The 17,548-nt window shown below is 42.6% G+C and overlaps 2 protein-coding genes across 16 annotated transcripts in view; both read right to left on the bottom strand.

The window, feature by feature from the left end:
- Positions 1 to 179: 179 nt before the first annotated feature.
- Positions 180 to 3,893, bottom strand: LOC125770749 (uncharacterized). The gene is made up of 2 exons (XM_049440708.1): positions 2,487 to 3,893; positions 180 to 2,411 (listed from the first exon to the last, which is right to left on the bottom strand). The coding sequence occupies exons 1-2, from the start codon at positions 3,343 to 3,345 to the stop codon at positions 2,071 to 2,073; spliced, it is 1,200 nt and encodes a 399-aa protein (XP_049296665.1). The 5' UTR covers positions 3,346 to 3,893; the 3' UTR covers positions 180 to 2,070.
- Positions 3,894 to 4,038: 145 nt separating this feature from the next.
- LOC125770676 (armadillo segment polarity protein) overlaps positions 4,039 to 17,548 on the bottom strand; it is a 35,929-nt gene continuing 22,419 nt past the window's right edge. For 12 of the 15 annotated variants that reach the window (XM_049440637.1, XM_049440655.1, XM_049440619.1 and 9 more), the window contains 5 exons: positions 13,087 to 14,717; positions 12,786 to 12,989; positions 12,057 to 12,329; positions 10,049 to 10,142; positions 4,039 to 7,112 (listed from right to left, as the gene is read on the bottom strand). In XM_049440637.1, the coding sequence (XP_049296594.1) occupies positions 6,787 to 7,112; positions 10,049 to 10,142; positions 12,057 to 12,329; positions 12,786 to 12,989; positions 13,087 to 14,717 (2,528 nt within the window). In that variant the 3' untranslated portion in view covers positions 4,039 to 6,786. Of the gene's footprint in view, positions 7,113 to 7,736; positions 9,179 to 10,048; positions 10,143 to 12,056; positions 12,330 to 12,785; positions 12,990 to 13,086; positions 14,718 to 17,548 lie in introns of all 15 variants that reach the window. The other 3 variants (XR_007419231.1, XR_007419232.1, XM_049440701.1) reach the window with 3 other exon arrangements.

Below are 17,548 nucleotides of genomic sequence, written 5' to 3'. Positions count from 1 at the left end.
TAACCATGAAATCTACTATAAATGATTTCAGCGAAATAATTCATGAAAATTTCATAAAAATAATTCATGAAAGATTTCATTTGAAAATTTAACGAAAGTTTTTATTGCAAAGCATGAAATAATAAGAGAGCATCCTATAAAAGGAATAACATTAGCTATAATTTCCCTAGCTTAGTGCATTATATAGCCGTTCCTTTCTCGCACGTTATCATTGATGCCAGTTTGAGATCCTTTAGCATTGATCGATTGGATTGAAAGAGATGGAAGATTATTTCCCCTTCATCCGGTGAACTCATATTATCGATTACCAATACTAGATCATCTCGCCCCATGATCAATGAGAACATGTGGGAAAAGAACAACTATACGAAGGATTAGAACGGCTACTAGAGGAGAGAAGAGAATGTCGCTCGCAGCTGGTTCGAACCGCAGTTATTGTTACCTCTTAGTAGGATGCTCTCTTGTTATTTCGGATGATTAATTTTTGCAGCTTTCTCAGGATTTCGTCGCAGAAAACGAGCGGTTTTGGCGTTTAAAACAACAACTAACCGTTCTTCAGCTTAGAGCCCCATTTAGCGGTCTCTTTCTCGCATGTGGCGGATTAATTTCTTTCTCATGCAGATTATTTCCCCTCCATCCGAATAGGTTACCTGCTTCCGTGGATGCTCTCTTGGTGTTGTACAAAACCGATTCTCCAATACTAATAAAACCAATTCTTCAACAGCTGTGGAGTAACGTTCTCTTCTACCTTCTAGCCTAAATGAAGTAATATGGGTGATCGGTAGTTTCTCAACACCAAGAGAGCATTCTCCCAGGAGGTTGACGTGTTATCGGCTACCATTGCCTCACCTTAGAGCCTCATTTATCGGTCTCTCTCCCGCATGTGGTAGATTATTTTCTCTTTCATGCAGATTATTTCCCGTGCAATCAAATAGGTTACCTCTTTTATTGGATGCACTCTTGGTGTTGCAGAAAACTGATTCTTCAATACCAATAAAAATGATTTCTATGGAAATCATCTTCTAGCTGAGATGAAATAATATGGGAGATCGGTAGTTTCTCAACACCAAGAGAGCATCCTACCAAGGAGATAAGATCAACTGGCACTTCCCCTTTCTTCCGCATGTTCCACATGGATTCTTTCCCCTACTTACCCCAAATCTTAGCAAGAAACGCGGTAATGTTTTTTTAAATTTTGGAAATTTAAACAAACTTTTATTAACCCTTATTAATTAAAGAAAAATTATTTTAGATACATAAAAATAAAGCAAAATTGCTGCATAATTTTCAAGAAAATACTGTGATCGTTTAACAAAACGGAGGCCCTAACTCGGGGCCCCTAAAACGCTGGTTGCGTTGACAGGGGGATGGGGAGTTGTCACGCAAAAGAGTGAGTCATTAGTCGACACAGAGAGTAAATGAATGAAAAACGCCAAGGAGTTATTAAAGGATATGTTTTAAGTAATATTTTTATGACTCTCAAAAAGAGTGTGTAAAAGTTTCAAAGCCTTATAACCACTCTTTCACCATGTTTCGCAATTCTCTGAAAAGACTGGATATTCTCAACTCTATTTGGTACCAGCAGATAGTAGGAAGCTGGATAAATAAAAAACAGCGCCTAAAAGGAGATTAATCTCGTTAAGTGCCACAGTAGAAAAAGATTGTTCTGTCTATGTGCGCTTGGATTCTTTGTATGTCGGTTGTCGAGACGATGAAATGCATCAATATATTTGTACCGTCCACGTCTGCTTCCAAGCTTCTAGATAAATTCACTTGATTTAGCTAACAAATCAGAAAAAGAAAAATCACACAACCTCATTTTAGTAAAACAACGTAGAGTAAAGCATGAACTTTTAAAGCCTATAACAGTTACCAAAAATTGGAATTGTTCTATAGAAATATTTGTTTTACTAAAATGTTTGTTAACCACCAATTAAAACTCCACCACAATTGTCTCAAGGCGGTTTTTTCTTCCATTAAGGAACCATCTACCATTAAACAGCTTAAGTATAATTTTAAGATGCGTACAAACACAGCTCAACTACCACCGGGGACGGTGATCGGGGTAAACTAAGCAGGCCGGTAACCATCGATGGTGGCAAGAATTGCTTGCAGTTCGTACGGCTCAACGAAGCGTCGTGTCCGTTTCACCAGCAAACCACCGGATACGGGTGTAGCCGCTGCAAACGTACTGTACGTGTAGTGTTTCGCCTTGATCGTGTTGATCACCTGCAGTACCAGCTTGATCAGAAAGACGGCAAACGTGAGAAATGAGATGGTAAGCAGTGCACCTTCGGCGGACGGGAAATCCATCGCATCCGTCTCACCGTGCGGTTCCATCCAGCCCCGCTTGACCCGTCGCCGCGCCGTTGGTTGTTTGCCGCCCATCCACAGGGAAGCAATACGTCGCTCTGTGTGGGGGGTTTTGGAAAGAAAAAGATGATTAAAACTCCTCTCCAAGAAAAGTGCTGCTAGATGGTTCTTACCGATACTGCTTAGTAGCTGATCCCGCATCTCGGCGAGTGTGCGTATTTTGTCACCGATCGTGTGTGCCGTTCGCCGTACGAAGCTGGCCTGCATTCGGCGCAAAAACTCAACAAACCCACCGAACCCTCCGGTCGGTGGTTGTTGCTGTTGCAAATTGGCCGGTTGCTGGTCCTTTTCTACCTGTTCGACCGTTTCGTTCGAATCTTCCTGATCGTCGTCGGCTTCACTGTACTGCTCCTCATTGTGTGGTGGTTGTTGCTGCATCCTCACCGGTAACCGTTCATCGTAGTCATCGAAGTCATCGAAATGCTGTACGGATGGTGGAACCGGTGATTGCATCGCTTTGGATGTATCCGATGCAGCAGCAACCGTTTCAATCGATTCTTCCTCGTACCGATTGCTGAACGGTAGCAGCTCCGTCTGCATTAGCTCCGGATAGTGATCATCCACTTCATCACTTTCCACCAACTCATCCACCTTGTTGGACACATTCACGAGGGCAATAGGCGCACTATGTGCTGGTACTGCTGCTCGATCACCCGTAATCCATGGTGATGGCGGTTGTGATACACGTTTAGTCGGAACTTCGTAATCGAGCAGATCGCTTACGGGGGGACGATGCCACCGTACGGAAGTACCAGCTGGCCATCGACCCTCTGCAGCAACCCGCTCGTCCGCCAAGTGTGATAGTAGACGCTGCGAGTGAGTCACCACGTGACCGTTGATCGATGCGATTGGTTTGATTGTGGTGCTGATGGACGTTATCGATGGTTTTAGGTGCGGTATCTCAACCCACTCACCGCCGGATGTGTGGGCAAGCAGTACTACTACCAGCAGAAACCGATTCCAAACCGCCATCTTTGTTGACGATCAAGTCTGGCCGACTTACCGGTTGCAACTGCAACCGTGTGGAGTTCATTACATCTTCGTGGTGGAAGAAAACGAAAAAAAAACAAAGCAACTCCTGCAACCATGTGCATCGAGCATGGAACCGTAACAAAACGCCGTCACCGCGTCTTCGGTGGGGGGGCGGAGAAAGTCAACGCAGTCGCCCACATTCTTAATTGCTGCACTATCTGGTACGTCACGCATTCTGAGTGTGCTAAACGCTTAAACAAACGAGTGAAAGACTCCACACTTTCTTCACCGGTACGTAACGCAGAACGCGGTAATTCGATTTGATCCTATTATCCAGCACGACGTATATATGGTGGTTGAGGACCAGAAAATGATTATACTAAGAATATGACATACACATCTATCGTTACTGAAATGGGTTGAAATTGTTCGGATCTTCACTACTACTAGCACGCATTCGAAGCTTTCAGCTACTTACTCTACTAATAAGCCCTCCTCAAGCCAGTGGACCATGTAACCACCTACGGTTGACGTTCATCAAATTGAGCAGAAAAAGAAATAATGTACACATATGCAAAAGAGCAAATCTTTCCAAACCTTTTTGCCGTTTGCCGTGTACTTTCTCCACTCCATCCTACCGTACCGAGACAACACCTCTCATCGCTGCGCATCCCCTGGTCATGTAACAAAACATTGTTGTTCTTCTATCATTTTATTTAATACCTGATATATTATGCTAATTCATTTTCGCTGTTTCATCGTTTTGTTTTTTTGTTCTGTCGTATATGCTGCTATGTGTGTTTGCTTTTGGGTTTTTGTTTTCTTTTTCTTCTTTGCTTTCTTGTTTATTATATCTGGTTCATACGAATGATAAAACATTGATTATATCGCTAAAACGTTTGCCTTTTTTTTCTATAACTTCTGCAACACCGTTACAAATACGCCTACGGGCACGAATGAGTGTGTCCGCGTGTTCGTGGTGTGTATGTTGACGCTTGTATGCATTTGAGACGCATTGTAATCGCTAGCATTCCTTCTTTTTTACCATATATTATGCTTCAATTTCTAGCTGTTGTGTTGCTGTATTTCATCTCGATTTTTAAACAGTAAGTTAGTGCACTCCTGGATGCCTTTCCTCCTTTTTTTTTGCTTTTGTTCGGATCGTGCTCGACTCCATCACTCCCGTGTTTTTTTTTCTCTCTTCTTGCTTGCAATTTGGGCTGCTTGGTGTACGAGTAAAAACGAGGTGTTTTTATTTTTTGTAATCTTGTATTAGCTGTTTGCAAACAAAATGCACGTTTCTTTTCTTACTCTGTTCTGTTTCTATAATATATTGCGCTGATTGTTCTAATGTGCCCCTAACAAAAACAAAAAAAAAACCGCGGAAACGGTGCAAGTCGTGGAGGCATATTAAACCTGTTTAACCCACGCCCAGCACTGAACAGTTCTTTTTTAAACGCTTTTCGTGTCCATTATTTAAACGGGCCGAAATCAATGTCACAAACTCGAACAAGCGAAAGCAATGTGGGTAATAAAATATTATAATTTGATTAAGCATGCTTCATATGTCGCCCGCTAGTAAGTGTATTAGTGTTATTGGAGTGACCGGTTCACCGTTCCACCCTGCGCACCATTGAAAAACCGTTCCTCTCGCCTTTTAATTGTATAGCCGAAAAGCTGTCACCGGTAGTAGCTTCTGACGTCTAAATTATCCCGAACGAGATAACGACAGAGAATAAGGTGACCGCGATCGGTTTTCTTTTATGGAAAACTAAACTTTTGTGTAATGAAAATATTAGATACTAGTGTGATTTATTTCATTTTGTTGAATTATTTCGATTACGGTATTAAAACGCAAAACTGTAGTGTACGAAATGCAGATGCGAGAGAATGATTTCGATGCGCGAAAGTTTACAGTTTACGCGGCCGTGTTGCGAACTCGTACATACTTTTATGTTTTTAGCACATGCTCGTAAAACTTATCAATTAGGGTACGCATATATATTTATAATATATCAAATATGATGTAAATTGTTGTAATAATGATAAGTCAATCATATAGGTGTCGGTCGCACCTACTTCTACTTTCGCTGGGTAAAAGAATATCCATAGCATAGATGTGAGATGCGTGATAAAAAAAAGGGGGAAGAGTTTGCTTGGAATGGGTGAGGGAATCGGTGAAAACGGATGAAACGAGTTGAACTTGTTTTTTTTGTTTTGTTTTTTTGGAAGCACTAATGTTTTTCGTATTTGTTTTTCTCTTTGTCTTTACAATAAATCAATCAAATGTGAGAAGATTTCCACCTTTTCCGGTCCATTAATGTGTGTATGTTTTGTGGGTAGGCTTATTGCAAACGTTTAATTTCTGTCGTTCCTAGTGCTTTCCCCCCTTCCATCGGGTGTATCCAGTTCTAATGAATCTGGCAGAGCATATAAAACACCCGTACAGTGTTTTGTCATTTCTTGAGCATATTGAATCGCATTATTTTGCTTCCATACGTGACCGTAATGCTTTGGAAAGTATTGCTAGAATCAATTGGTGACGAGCCCGTTCCGTGGGCTCGCGCTGGATAAAATATGTTATCCTTCGTATGATCGCCCCTCTCGTCGAGAACGGGGCTAGATCAGGCAAACCGGGTGTACAGACAAAACAATTGTTTGCAAATAAACAAAAGCAAAGAAATATAAAATATTCCTACAACATAGAGGTATATATTGCGACGCATGCGATTGTAATCTTTTCGTATTTGTAATCGTAAATCGTACAAAAGTATCTTCAAGAAATGCCACAAGGGCAGAAGAGTTATGCTTTTTTTTGAGTTCTGTGTTGAGCCCTACAATATTATTGCCTAGAATACTCAATTGCAAAATTTCGTCCAGACAGTTCGTTTCGTTTCGTGCCTGTGCTAGTTCGTTTGAAATGATTTTCCATGCAATAGAAGGGTTTTTTTTTCAAGGCATTTAAGCTACCAAACCTCTCACATAAAGGTTCCGATATGATAATTGCGAACTATGAAGAGCACATAGAGATATATTGATGTCTACATTAGCCCTTTTTGTAACTAAGTTATAATATGTAAAATCGTAAATGAAAAACAGATATATAAAATATGTTCGTAAAATTCTTTTCGTAACGTTAGCCGTAGGAGGGGGGCGGGCTGGGGGAGGGTATGTGCTTATATTCGATAAAGAAATTGTAAAATAAAATGTAAAAAAGTTGCCAAACCCTTTGTCAAGGCTCGTTCTGCACCGAATGCCTGGCATACGTGGGTAGGAAGATACCATTCACCATGAGCGGCCCGTGCATAACATGTGCAAGCTCATGAGCTACCGAGGTGTGTAGGTGTGTGTCATGCTGTTGGTGCGTTAGGTTCGTTATTCGTTATGATTCCCACTGTCACACACACACACGGACAAACCGAACGCGCACAGTGACACGTCTTAGAGATCGGTGTCGTACCAGGCGGCGACCTGGTTGTTATCCTGGGGCGGCGACGGCATCACGTCCAGATGGTCGAACGTCAGTTCGCTCGCGTCCATTTCACCGACATCCATGTCCATGCCGTACGGTGAGGTCGGCTGGCCGGATGATGACATGCCGCTGGCGCCGCCACCCATTACCACCGAACCGGGTCCGCCACCGCTGACCGATTGCTGCTGCTGGCCGCCCATACCGTTGCCAGCCGGTCCACCGTTGCTAACGCTGCTTCCACCTCCACCGCCAATCTCCAGCCCTTGCATGGAGTCTATTGGAAGGGTGTCGTATCCTGTGGACAATCGTGAGTCAAATGAGACAGTGTAAAAAAGTAGGAAAAGAAAGAGAAACAAAAAAATAATGTTACTAATTGTACTATCTAATTGTTTCAAACAAAATAGGAAAAATTAAACATAATGAAATAAGAAGACAACGTGTTAAATACAGATGGTAATAATAATATAACTTAAAAATAATCATATAATTACAAATAACGAAATACATTACATCAACACTAAAGTACTGCAAACTGTTTAGCTTAATAAAAAAAACTTTATTTTTTCAAACAACAACAATAAAAAGAGTCAAAAAGTGTTCGTAAATAAAAACAAGACGAAACACAAAATGACCGAAAAATTACAGAAAAAAGCTCTTTGCCGATAAAAATATTTTTAAAACATAAAAAAAAGTTTCCTTTAATTGAAGTCTATGTAAAACAAATAAAAGAAACAATTAGCAAACAGAAAAATTGTGTGTACTTAAGTGCACACTCACTTCCACAAGAAAATGAAGAAAAAAAACTGTTTAATAAAAAGAAAACTCTAACCGAAACAATACTGCACACAGTTAACAAAAAAAAATCCAAACACAACTCTTATGGCAGGTATACAACGATAAATCGTTAGAGCTTAATTACCCTATTGTGGGCGCATTTCACGCAATTGCACACGGAAGTAGTGCTGTGTTTGTTAGCGAATCCGGCGTTACGCGGTGAGCTTTTCGCAGCAGGATCCACACCATGCTGTGGGGTGCAAGGCATCGTGTGTTGGCAGCACGTGTTTCACTTTCCAAATGAATCCCGCAAACAAGAATGGTCGAATCCAATCCGTTTTTTTTTTGTTAATTTTTTTAATGGGAACGAGAGTGAACACTCCAAAAAGAGGAAGTTTCATGCGGGCAAAAAGGGAGACCCAGAACAAGTGGAAGGAAGAGCACGGATTTAGAGGTTTTTTTGGGGGGACATTCTTAATTTGCTCATCGTATGCATCGTTCCAATATTAGCAAAGCGAGACAGAAGGATCGATCGGATCCTTCAAAACACTTCTAGCTGATTATTGCTAACCAAGCAAATTGCTTAATTCATTCCTTGTAGCTCATATCATTTCCTAACCGTTTCCTGCCTCATACTTGCGTGTATATGCTTCACTATTTACTATAAAATATACATAAATTTTAACATATGTTTGCTGGCGGATTGCTTACAGATCCAAATTGAGTATTGCACGCATATTATTCACAAAAAAGAACGCTTTCGGGTTTTGCAATTTGTGAATTGTGAATTGTGATAGTGAATTGAACGGGTTATGCTGACGACGGTGTAAAAGGCTCACATCCTATCCTGTGAAGATCGTTTAACTATTCGTATGCATGCATCGGTCTGTAATTTGCCGTTTCCTAAGATAGTAGTGGTTTAGTGAATGTGAATAAAATATGTCCTTCCTTTACGCTTCCTTCATCTATTTTGGTTGTATGAGACACACAACTTTGTTGAATTTGAATTAAAATTTAATGCTACCACAAACAATCAAACAATCAAACGGAACCCGTGAGCCGAAACTCATATACATAATTGTAAAAGTGAAAATTCTTTTCCCAAAACACCGGCGCATTGGTTAAGTTTTCAAACATTAACACAAGCTGCACACACACACACGCACACGCATACATACGTGGGAGGATTAGGAGCCGAACGTAGTAAAAACGGGGGGAAAGGCGCGGAGCAATTTTAGAGAGATCCTGTGGTACTTATATCCTACAATATCTATGCTTTCTTACGCTATCTGTGTTGTGAGCATGGGAAAACCAGGGGACTTGGGAGGAGAACGTAGAGCAAAACAAAAAAAAAATATATGGGAAAAATGAAAACGGATGTTAGAATGTTTTTTTTTTCGCCCCTCTGTGCCATGGCAATTCAACCCCCTTTTTAATGACTTATCCGGCAAAATGGAGAATAATGGGATCAGAGGTTAATAGTGCTATTTGATTACACAGTTACGCTTAATTGGGGAGTTCGTATTCGTGAGTTGGCTGGTTATTTGGGGGCTCTTTTTAGTGATGATATATGTTAGGCTGGTTTAGCTGGAATAGATACAGAGAGAGAGAGAGATAGAAAGAAAAAAAAAGAGATAACAGAGATACAGAAGAGTGGGAATGATAGAAATAACGCTGATTGATTAAAACACGGCGGCAAAACAGAATCGACGACATGTACATTCGATAACCCGATCTTGATGATTTCCCGAGCAGTTTCGTGTGTTGGATTTTCCCTTTTGACAGTGGCTATGTATTAGCGGTAAAGGGACACGCTGAATAATCGTAGTTCCAAATAAAACAACACTACAACAGGAAGGTTATGAACATTGAAATAATATGTACAACATACACTCGTCAGTAGATGAAAACATTCAAGTTGGATGCAATTATATACGACTCCAGTAGTATCCTAAAGGATATAACCTAGAATTACTAAGTTTATTGAGTGTCTGAGTACAATTAAAGACAGTATTTTTACTCTCATTTACTCAATGAATAAGAAATTATTTTTACTCTTGTAACAGATACAATATGAAGATGAAAGGATCGAATAGAAATTTTTAAATTACTTTTCATACGTTTTTCCTTTCTTAAATATGTACAGAGAATTAAAAGAGAAAATAAAATCCTTCAAGACATTCGCAGGTAACATCCTTCGAGAGTGACAGATATAGTAATAGCAGTTTGTTAGAAGACAAATTAATAAGCTAGTAGATGTCTTACGTTAGTAGTAGTAGTTAGTAGTTAGTAGTAGGTAGTATTATATGAAGTTTAATCAATCTGTGTACAGTGCACCAAACCCAGTTAATCACGTACACGATCACTGCTAGCGGTTAGAGTATAAAATGGCCGGTGCTTTACAAGATGGCTTCCTTAGTCTAAAACGTGCTGAGTGAGTTTGAGAGTATTACGTACCTTGCTGGAATGCACGACCACCGTGCGAGCTGTGCACACTCGCAGGCCCTTGTCCATACAGACCCTCGTAAGCTTGCTCGGGGGACAGGATGTCCTGTTTCAGTGTCAGTGCAATCGTACCGTACGGCATTTTACACACCAACAACAACAACAAATACATCAGTACATACCGTACCACACATGGGCATTATCGTTCGGACGAACCGGTTCCAAGCCGAAACACGGATTTACACGGATCGACGTGATGTTGGTGAAACCGGATCAAGATAGTTGCGTGTGCGGTTTTGTGTGTATAGTATTTTGTGCGTACAATGTACCGCGCATTAGTAGAGCGTGTGGTTTTGGTGATGCAATTTCGATCATTGTTGCATTGTGTGTGTGTGTTTTTTTTGTTTCATTTTGCCAATGATTGTTCGATCACCAGTACAGATTGTGTTTTTTTTTGGTGGTTTTTCCATTAACAGCAGCCAATCGATTCGATGTGTTATCGTTTTTAATCCAGTTCCATCCAATTTGCATCCAAATCCATTAGCCGTGGAGAGGGGGGGTTGGGGTTTTTTTTTGTAATTGATTTGCATTTGTGATTATGATTGCAAAACCGGTGTACGAAATGAATGAAGGTGGGCCAGTGTTTTTTTCGGGCGATAATACAAACAACAACAACAAAAAAATAACCCAGTGTATCCAGAGGAGCAAAAATACATGAAATAAAAAATGAAAGAAGAAAAAAAACACAAAAAAATGAATCATAAATTTAAATCAGGTAAAGTATGAATAAAAGAAAAAGGTTCAACAGATGAGTACAGATGTAATTGTGAGTGTTTCGATAGAAAAAACAACAATGAATTATATTAAAAACACCAAACAAAAAATAACACAGTGTAAACAATAACATGACACAACAAAAGGTAAATTGTAAAATGGGAAACAATTTGTTTTTTTTTGTTCAATACAGCAAGACAGGATTATAGATACAGATGAAGAGAAAAGAGAAAAGAGAAAAAGAGAAATAACGAATATAGATAATACTGTACTGCGGCTCAAAACTATAGGGAAGATAAAGAGTATACACAATTTTGATTGCATGACGAAAGAAAAACGAACTTTCGAGAGGCAGATCAGAAAATAATATAATTCATGTAAAATGGGTAAAAAAAACGAAAACAGTAAATGAAAAGTATGTACAAGAATATATTAAATTCACTGCCCTCGAAAGTCGTTGTGCGTTTTTTTTGGTTTGCTTTGCAATTTTTTTCCTTTTGATTGTGAGTTCGAATCGGTTCAACAAATAAAACAAAAAAATAGAATGCACAGGTGCAACTTTCAAATACGGAGGTGGGTGGGTGTAACAAAAGAAAAATAAAAATAAAACGAGTTGTGAAGCATATTAACACACACCGAAGCACCGATGCGCAACTAAATTGTAATGAAAAGACTATTCAAAACAGCACACACCTGCCACGGACGAAATGATTATGCTATTATTATCCGTCGCATCCATTTATATTGCGTTACCTTTAGTTTATTGTATAATTGGAGTGTATAATTGGCAAATTGTTCCACTACCCCAAACTATGGTGCAGCAGCTGTAAATTTACCTTTGGCATGTTACATTTCGCAAAACCGTGAAATACTATACAACTATGGGAAAAGGTCACCAACGTATGGATGACAAAATGCAATTAAATGGAAAACTAAAGACACTTTCTAGAAGAATGGAATGTACAGTACATATAAACAAACAAGCGAACAAAAATCCACAAATGTTTTTTAAGAAAAAAAACTCACACACACACACCAGGCGGCAGTTGTGTGAATTCATATGATTAGCGTGCGACAGAGAAATGGGGGGAGGGGAAAAAGGACAATCGCAAACGGCAAACCGGAGAAACAAGCATACGCCCCGAAACGAACGAACCAACTCGGTTGCTCCGTGCAAGGATGCTGCGCAGTTTGCTCGCTCTTAACGTATTTGCTGCACCAACTGGTGCACGCTACCGTTACTGACCTGCAAGTCCGGTCCGATACCGAGCTCGCCGTTGTTCCACATGCTATCGTCGCGGAACACAGGCAGGGTGGTCAGCTCGCTAGAGAAGCGCTTCTTGTAATCCATTGACTTGTCCTCGCTCATCTTGAAGAGTACGGCGGCAGCGTACGTGGCGACACCCTCGTTGGCCGAGTTGAGCAGCTCGGTTAGCGGTGCGGTGGCTCCTTCCGCCTCGATCATCTCAGCCACCTCTTTGTCGACGGCTAGTTCGCACAGTACGCCAGCAGCAACACGCTAAAAGGAAACAGAACTCACTCATTAGTTTGAACATAAATAAAAATCCTTCTTTTGATGCTGGATGATAAAGTTCTATGTTTTGTGACTCTGGCCGATGGGCGGCCACTGAAGTTGTGTTTTTACTACGTCTAACACTACGGTTGGAGGTGAAGAAACAGGGGGCCATCTAGGCGGTGGATCCCATCCAGAAGCCACGCCTTTTACTAATCAAAAGTTGGAGGAATTTGTATTGCGCAGAATCAACACCACATCGCGTTACGAGTGGTTTCTTCTCCTTATTTCCCCAGGGTATTTTCTAGCCTCGCTATCAATAATCGTCCTGTTCACTCTCCTTTAATAACAGTGGCAATTCTTTTATGCTCTGCTCGCAAGGGGAAATACTAAGGGCGCATCCATATGTACGGCAGGATTACGGGAGATGCTATCGAGTGAAAAAACGCATAAGACACGAACCTGAATGTTTTCGATGTCGTTGTAGAAGAGCAGCTGTACGAAGATCGGAATAACGTTCTGCGAACGGATGACCTGCCGATTGTATTCCTCCTTTGCGAGAATGTGCAGCGCACCGACCGTACCCTCGACGATCTCTTCCATGCGTACGCCGTCGGCGTAGGCACCCGGTGGCTGCGATCCATTGGTAGCAACCGATGAACGTTGCTGTTAGGAGAAAACACAAATACAGTACATTAGTATGGATGGATGTTAAATGTATGCTTTTAACTTGTTTTTTTGTTATCTATTTGCAACACTTTACCCGTTGTGTATCTTGGAACGCCTTAAACAGCAGCCGCACCAACAGATGGATGGCACCATGTTCGCGCAACGGTGCCGCATTAGCCGGACAGAGGGCTAAGTTACGAATCAAACCGATCACGGCCTTAATGAGCGGCCAGCGGGACGGCGGATTGAGCAGCTTCACTATAACTGGCAGTCCGTAACCGTTGCGCACGACGTTCTGGGCCGATTCCGACTCCGGATGACGGGAGGTCAGATGGCGCAGGGCACATACGGCCGGTTCGGTGATCTCCTCCCGGTCACCGGCGTTTATAATCGTGCCGACGAGTGCCTCCACACCACCGACCTGACAAACCGTTACCTTATTGCGCTGGTTGTTGCACGTCAGGTTGGAGAGAATGCCGGCGGCACACGTGACCACATTCACGTCGGACGAACCGAGCACGGTCACCAAACCGGACAGTAGCGTCTCGAGCCCGTCCACCTTGGTTGCCGCATCGGACAGATTGCGCAGCGTCCAGAGACAGTTCTGTACCAGCCGCTGGGATGGATTGCCGAGATGCATGGCCAACGCCTGCATACCGCCGGCTTCCACAATTGCCGGCTTGTTGCTGGAGCAAACCGACAACACCTTCAGCACGCGCGACGTTGTCCACAGCAGCTTCTCGTAGTCGTACGAACGCATAATGCGCACCAGCTCGCTCGGGCCAGTCGACGCGAGTATGATCAGCTTGCTCTCCTGGTTACCGTAGGCCAGGATCTGCAGACAGTCCGTGACGATGGCAAGAAATTTGACGTTGTTGCGCTGCAACAGTGCGACCATCTTCTGCAGCCCGCCCGCCAACCGTACCGCCATCTTGCTGCCGTCCTGATGCAGCAGCAGATTGTGCAGCGTGGTGATCGCGTAGAACAGCACTGACTCGACCGGCGAGGACAGTAGCTTCACCAGCGCCGGTATGCCACCGGACTTGAAGATGGCCAGCAAACCCTGCCGATGGTGCGACAAGTTGTGCAACGTACCGACCGCACCCTTCGTCGTCTCGAGGTCGTTTGAGTTGGAGAGCGCACGGACGAGGGCGGCCACCATCTGCGGGCTGTTCATGATCGCGTGCCGCGACGCCTCCTTCTTCGACAGCTGGTGCACCATCATGGCGGCCTGCGATACCACCACCTGATCCTCATCGTTCAGCAGCTTGATCAGCTCGGGGATGGCGCGCGTCGCCAGATCCGCATCGTCCTGATAGTTGATCAGGTTGACAACAGCGTGCTTCAGCATCTGGGACGGTTCCGCCAGCCGTTGCACCGCCGTCGGTTGCTGCGGGTCGAACTGTGTCGACGGGATCTCGATACCCTCCTCGAGCGTCTCCGGGAACATGGCGGCCCGCACACGCTGCGAGCGCGTCTGGCTCAGCTGCTGGTTCATGTCGTCGACCTGATCCTGTGTAAAGTTTTGCGAGAACCCTTGATCCATGTCGAACATCAGCGGATCGTCCTCCATGTCGTCGTCCTTGCCGCTCAGCGACGGCACCTGGGTCACGGCGCCCGAATGTATGCCGGAATCGCCGAGGTACGAGTTTTGCTGCCACATCAGTGTTTGCTCCTTTGCCGATGGCATCGGCATATCCGACGGATTATAGGGATTATGAGACACTGTAATGAGTGGAAATAGACATGCAAATAATTAGTTTTTTTATCCGTTTGAAGGTAGAAGCTACTCGTCGTGGCGTACAGCTGAAGTTGCCGTTTCGAGATGTTGCAAAACAAAAGACAATTCTACGTATCATTTACGTACGATATGAGAACGCTACGAGCATTTTGTGGAAGATACACAGTACTAGAAATTGAGGAGTACATCAACTCCCTCCAGCAAATCTTCGACGACTATGTAGGAAATGTTAAAGAAGTTAAAGTAGCTTAACCCCATTTATATTACTTTACATTCAGTTCAATATCTGAAGAATCCTGGATAATTTCTCGTTCCAGCATTCGAGAATTTACAGATTTAGAGAAATATGTACATAAATCAATCACCAGCAATCGGTTGTCGGTAATGGTGAAAAGCGTTCATCGATAAAATTAATTGTACAGAGTAATTAAACATTTAATTTCATAAATAATTGAAGAACTTCTTCGTTTTTCTCGGCAATCGCTCCGGCAATTGCTCAAACTTTCTTTCTTTTTTTTATTCCAAAGTTACAGGAAACAGATAATCCATTAAGCAGAAACGTGATCTGTCTAATGCATCACCAAGCATCAAATCCTAGATTCGGGAAATCCACTGTACGCCCACACTCAGAACCCTCAAGCAGCGGTAAAAGAAATATCGAAAGAAGCCTTAGATAATGCAATCGCGAATTATCCTCATTTATCCACACCGTTTCCTTGGCTTATTATCCGATATCAGCATCAGGCGTGCGTACGAGTGCGGGTACCATTGTTGACAACAAAAGAAACGAAAACTTCTTGAGATGGAGAGAAACCCTAAGCGAAGAAGCTTCCGGCTAGAGTGGAGGCTGTGTGTAAGCGCTAAAGGAGACATTACCGAACTAATGTTAATGTTTTCCAATTTGTTTGGATTGCATGATCCGAAGCAAAGCTGTACCTCAGCAAAAAGCAAACTTGGCGCAACGAAATTAAGCTACACGGCACAAAAATCAACCTGATTAGCAGACAACTTCTGGACTGGTAAACGCAAACACGCAATTGCTGTTCAAATGAACCTTGAAAAGTCCTTCTGATGCATGCCTTTTATTTCCTGTCCTGTCGTTCCAAACTGACGTTACGCTATCATCTCACCTTTGGTTGGGTTGAGGAGGGAAAAAAAATCATACTCCATGTGGATAGCGCATCAAACCTCAAGACACTCGACTTTGTTTGAAGTGGTGCTGGAGTAGCAAAAGCGTCCAAACAAACATATCCCTAAAATCTTATACACCAGAGACTAGGGATAAAGACTCAAAAGAACCTGTATCTCCGGCTCTCTCCCCTTCTCCAAATTTAGCTCGTACAGTAAGATGATAAATCTTTTCTTAGCCAGTTTCCGTTTTGTGGTTATAGGGGGCTAATTCTCAAGGTGCTTCAGGCTTTGCCGTAAATGTCACGTTACGGAAATTCGGAACCACCCGGCTTAACAATAACTTCCGTTACGGTTGGTTTCCTTTAGAAGATCCAAGAAAATAGCGAACACCGGTAGGTATGGGCGAATCAACAGAAATTACACCTTCTGTCTGACCACCGGAAATCGTCTCGGAGTTGTGGTCTTTGGTCGGTAAACAAAGCGGCAGAGACGAGGATTCGTCGAAACAACAGGCAAACCATTCCCCAATGATACGTAGACAATTTCCTTTCTCGAGACGAGGGCAAATTAAAGATGCTAAAAATTGAAAGCAAGAAAACCATCTTCGGACGGGTGAGCGAACGTTGGAGTTTATTTTTTTGTTGGTCCTTTCGCCGAAACACAAAAACGCTGACGACGGGTGACCTGTGACAGGTTCTTTAGCTGTCAGTCCGTTACGAAAGAAGACTGTAAAGAGGTGATGACGTTGAGGGATCCTCAGAGCAATCTTGACACGAACGCGCTGGTTGCGCGGATGGAGTTGATGGAGATGACTCTGGCAGAGTTATATAGCCACCCACCGAGCGTAAGGGGAGCTGCCTTTCGGCGAAATGGACGACCCTTTCGGCCACGATATCTAGTGGAGGGCTAATGATGTGAGACAAATTGTATTCTTTGGCGCGAAAAGTGCCATCAACATCTTTAGTGATCGGGGGGGTCGTTTATCGGCGCCTGTTGCGTTTTTTTCTTCTTCTTCAACCCTGAGGAAGGAACCAATAACTCACTTATCCAGCTGAATTCAGCCTGCTGGGCAAACTTTCGCTGAGGTATTTTTTGTGGGACATTGGGCAGAGTATAATAGTTGCTCATTTTATCACTTTTTTATTACAAACCGCATTATTTAATCGGAATGTAGGTTCAGTTTGAAGTATGTATGTAACAATAATTAATTATTCGTCATTTCTATTGGTGTTTGGACACTGTGGACACCCAAGTGTGAAGGTAAATATTTGAGCAATTCTGTCAAACCGTAATCCATTTCTAGGGGAAATCTGAAGATAAATCATCTACCTAGGAAATGCATCAGACAGCTACCCTTTTGGGTTCAAAAAAACGGAAATGCTTATTACTTTATCCCGTGACTGTGTCGCGGATATACTAACACCGCGCGTTACGTTTTCCAGTAATTTGAGGTATAAATGTTAGTCTCGAACTCTTTTTTCTACTGGTACTCTCAGGAAGAGGTGAAAATTGAAAAACTCATTGAGAAAATAGAAACGAATTTCACCGAAGAAACGAACCAAACCGTATGCCCTTAAACTTCATTGCCAACTGCAGGCGTAGGGTAGACTAGACTAGGAACAAACCTCCCCTCCCAGGTCTATCAGCAGCCACATCAATCGGTCGTCAGAGTGGCATGATGGCA

This window comes from Anopheles funestus, chromosome X, assembly GCF_943734845.2.
Source record: "Anopheles funestus chromosome X, idAnoFuneDA-416_04, whole genome shotgun sequence".
NCBI lineage: Eukaryota > Metazoa > Arthropoda > Insecta > Diptera > Culicidae > Anopheles > Anopheles funestus.
Note: the sequence above shows the minus strand (reverse complement) of the source record. Positions and strands in the feature narration are given on the sequence as shown.

Bases quoted from the DNA above. Each gene is read 5' to 3' on its own strand.
- LOC125770749 (XM_049440708.1), bottom strand. From the start codon at position 3,345: ATGGCGGTTTGGAATCGGTTTCTGCTGGTAGTAGTACTGCTTGCCCAC. The intron at 2,412-2,486 runs GTAAGAACCATC...CCCCCCACACAG, and splicing joins TCAGCTACTAAGCAGTATCG to AGCGACGTATTGCTTCCCTG.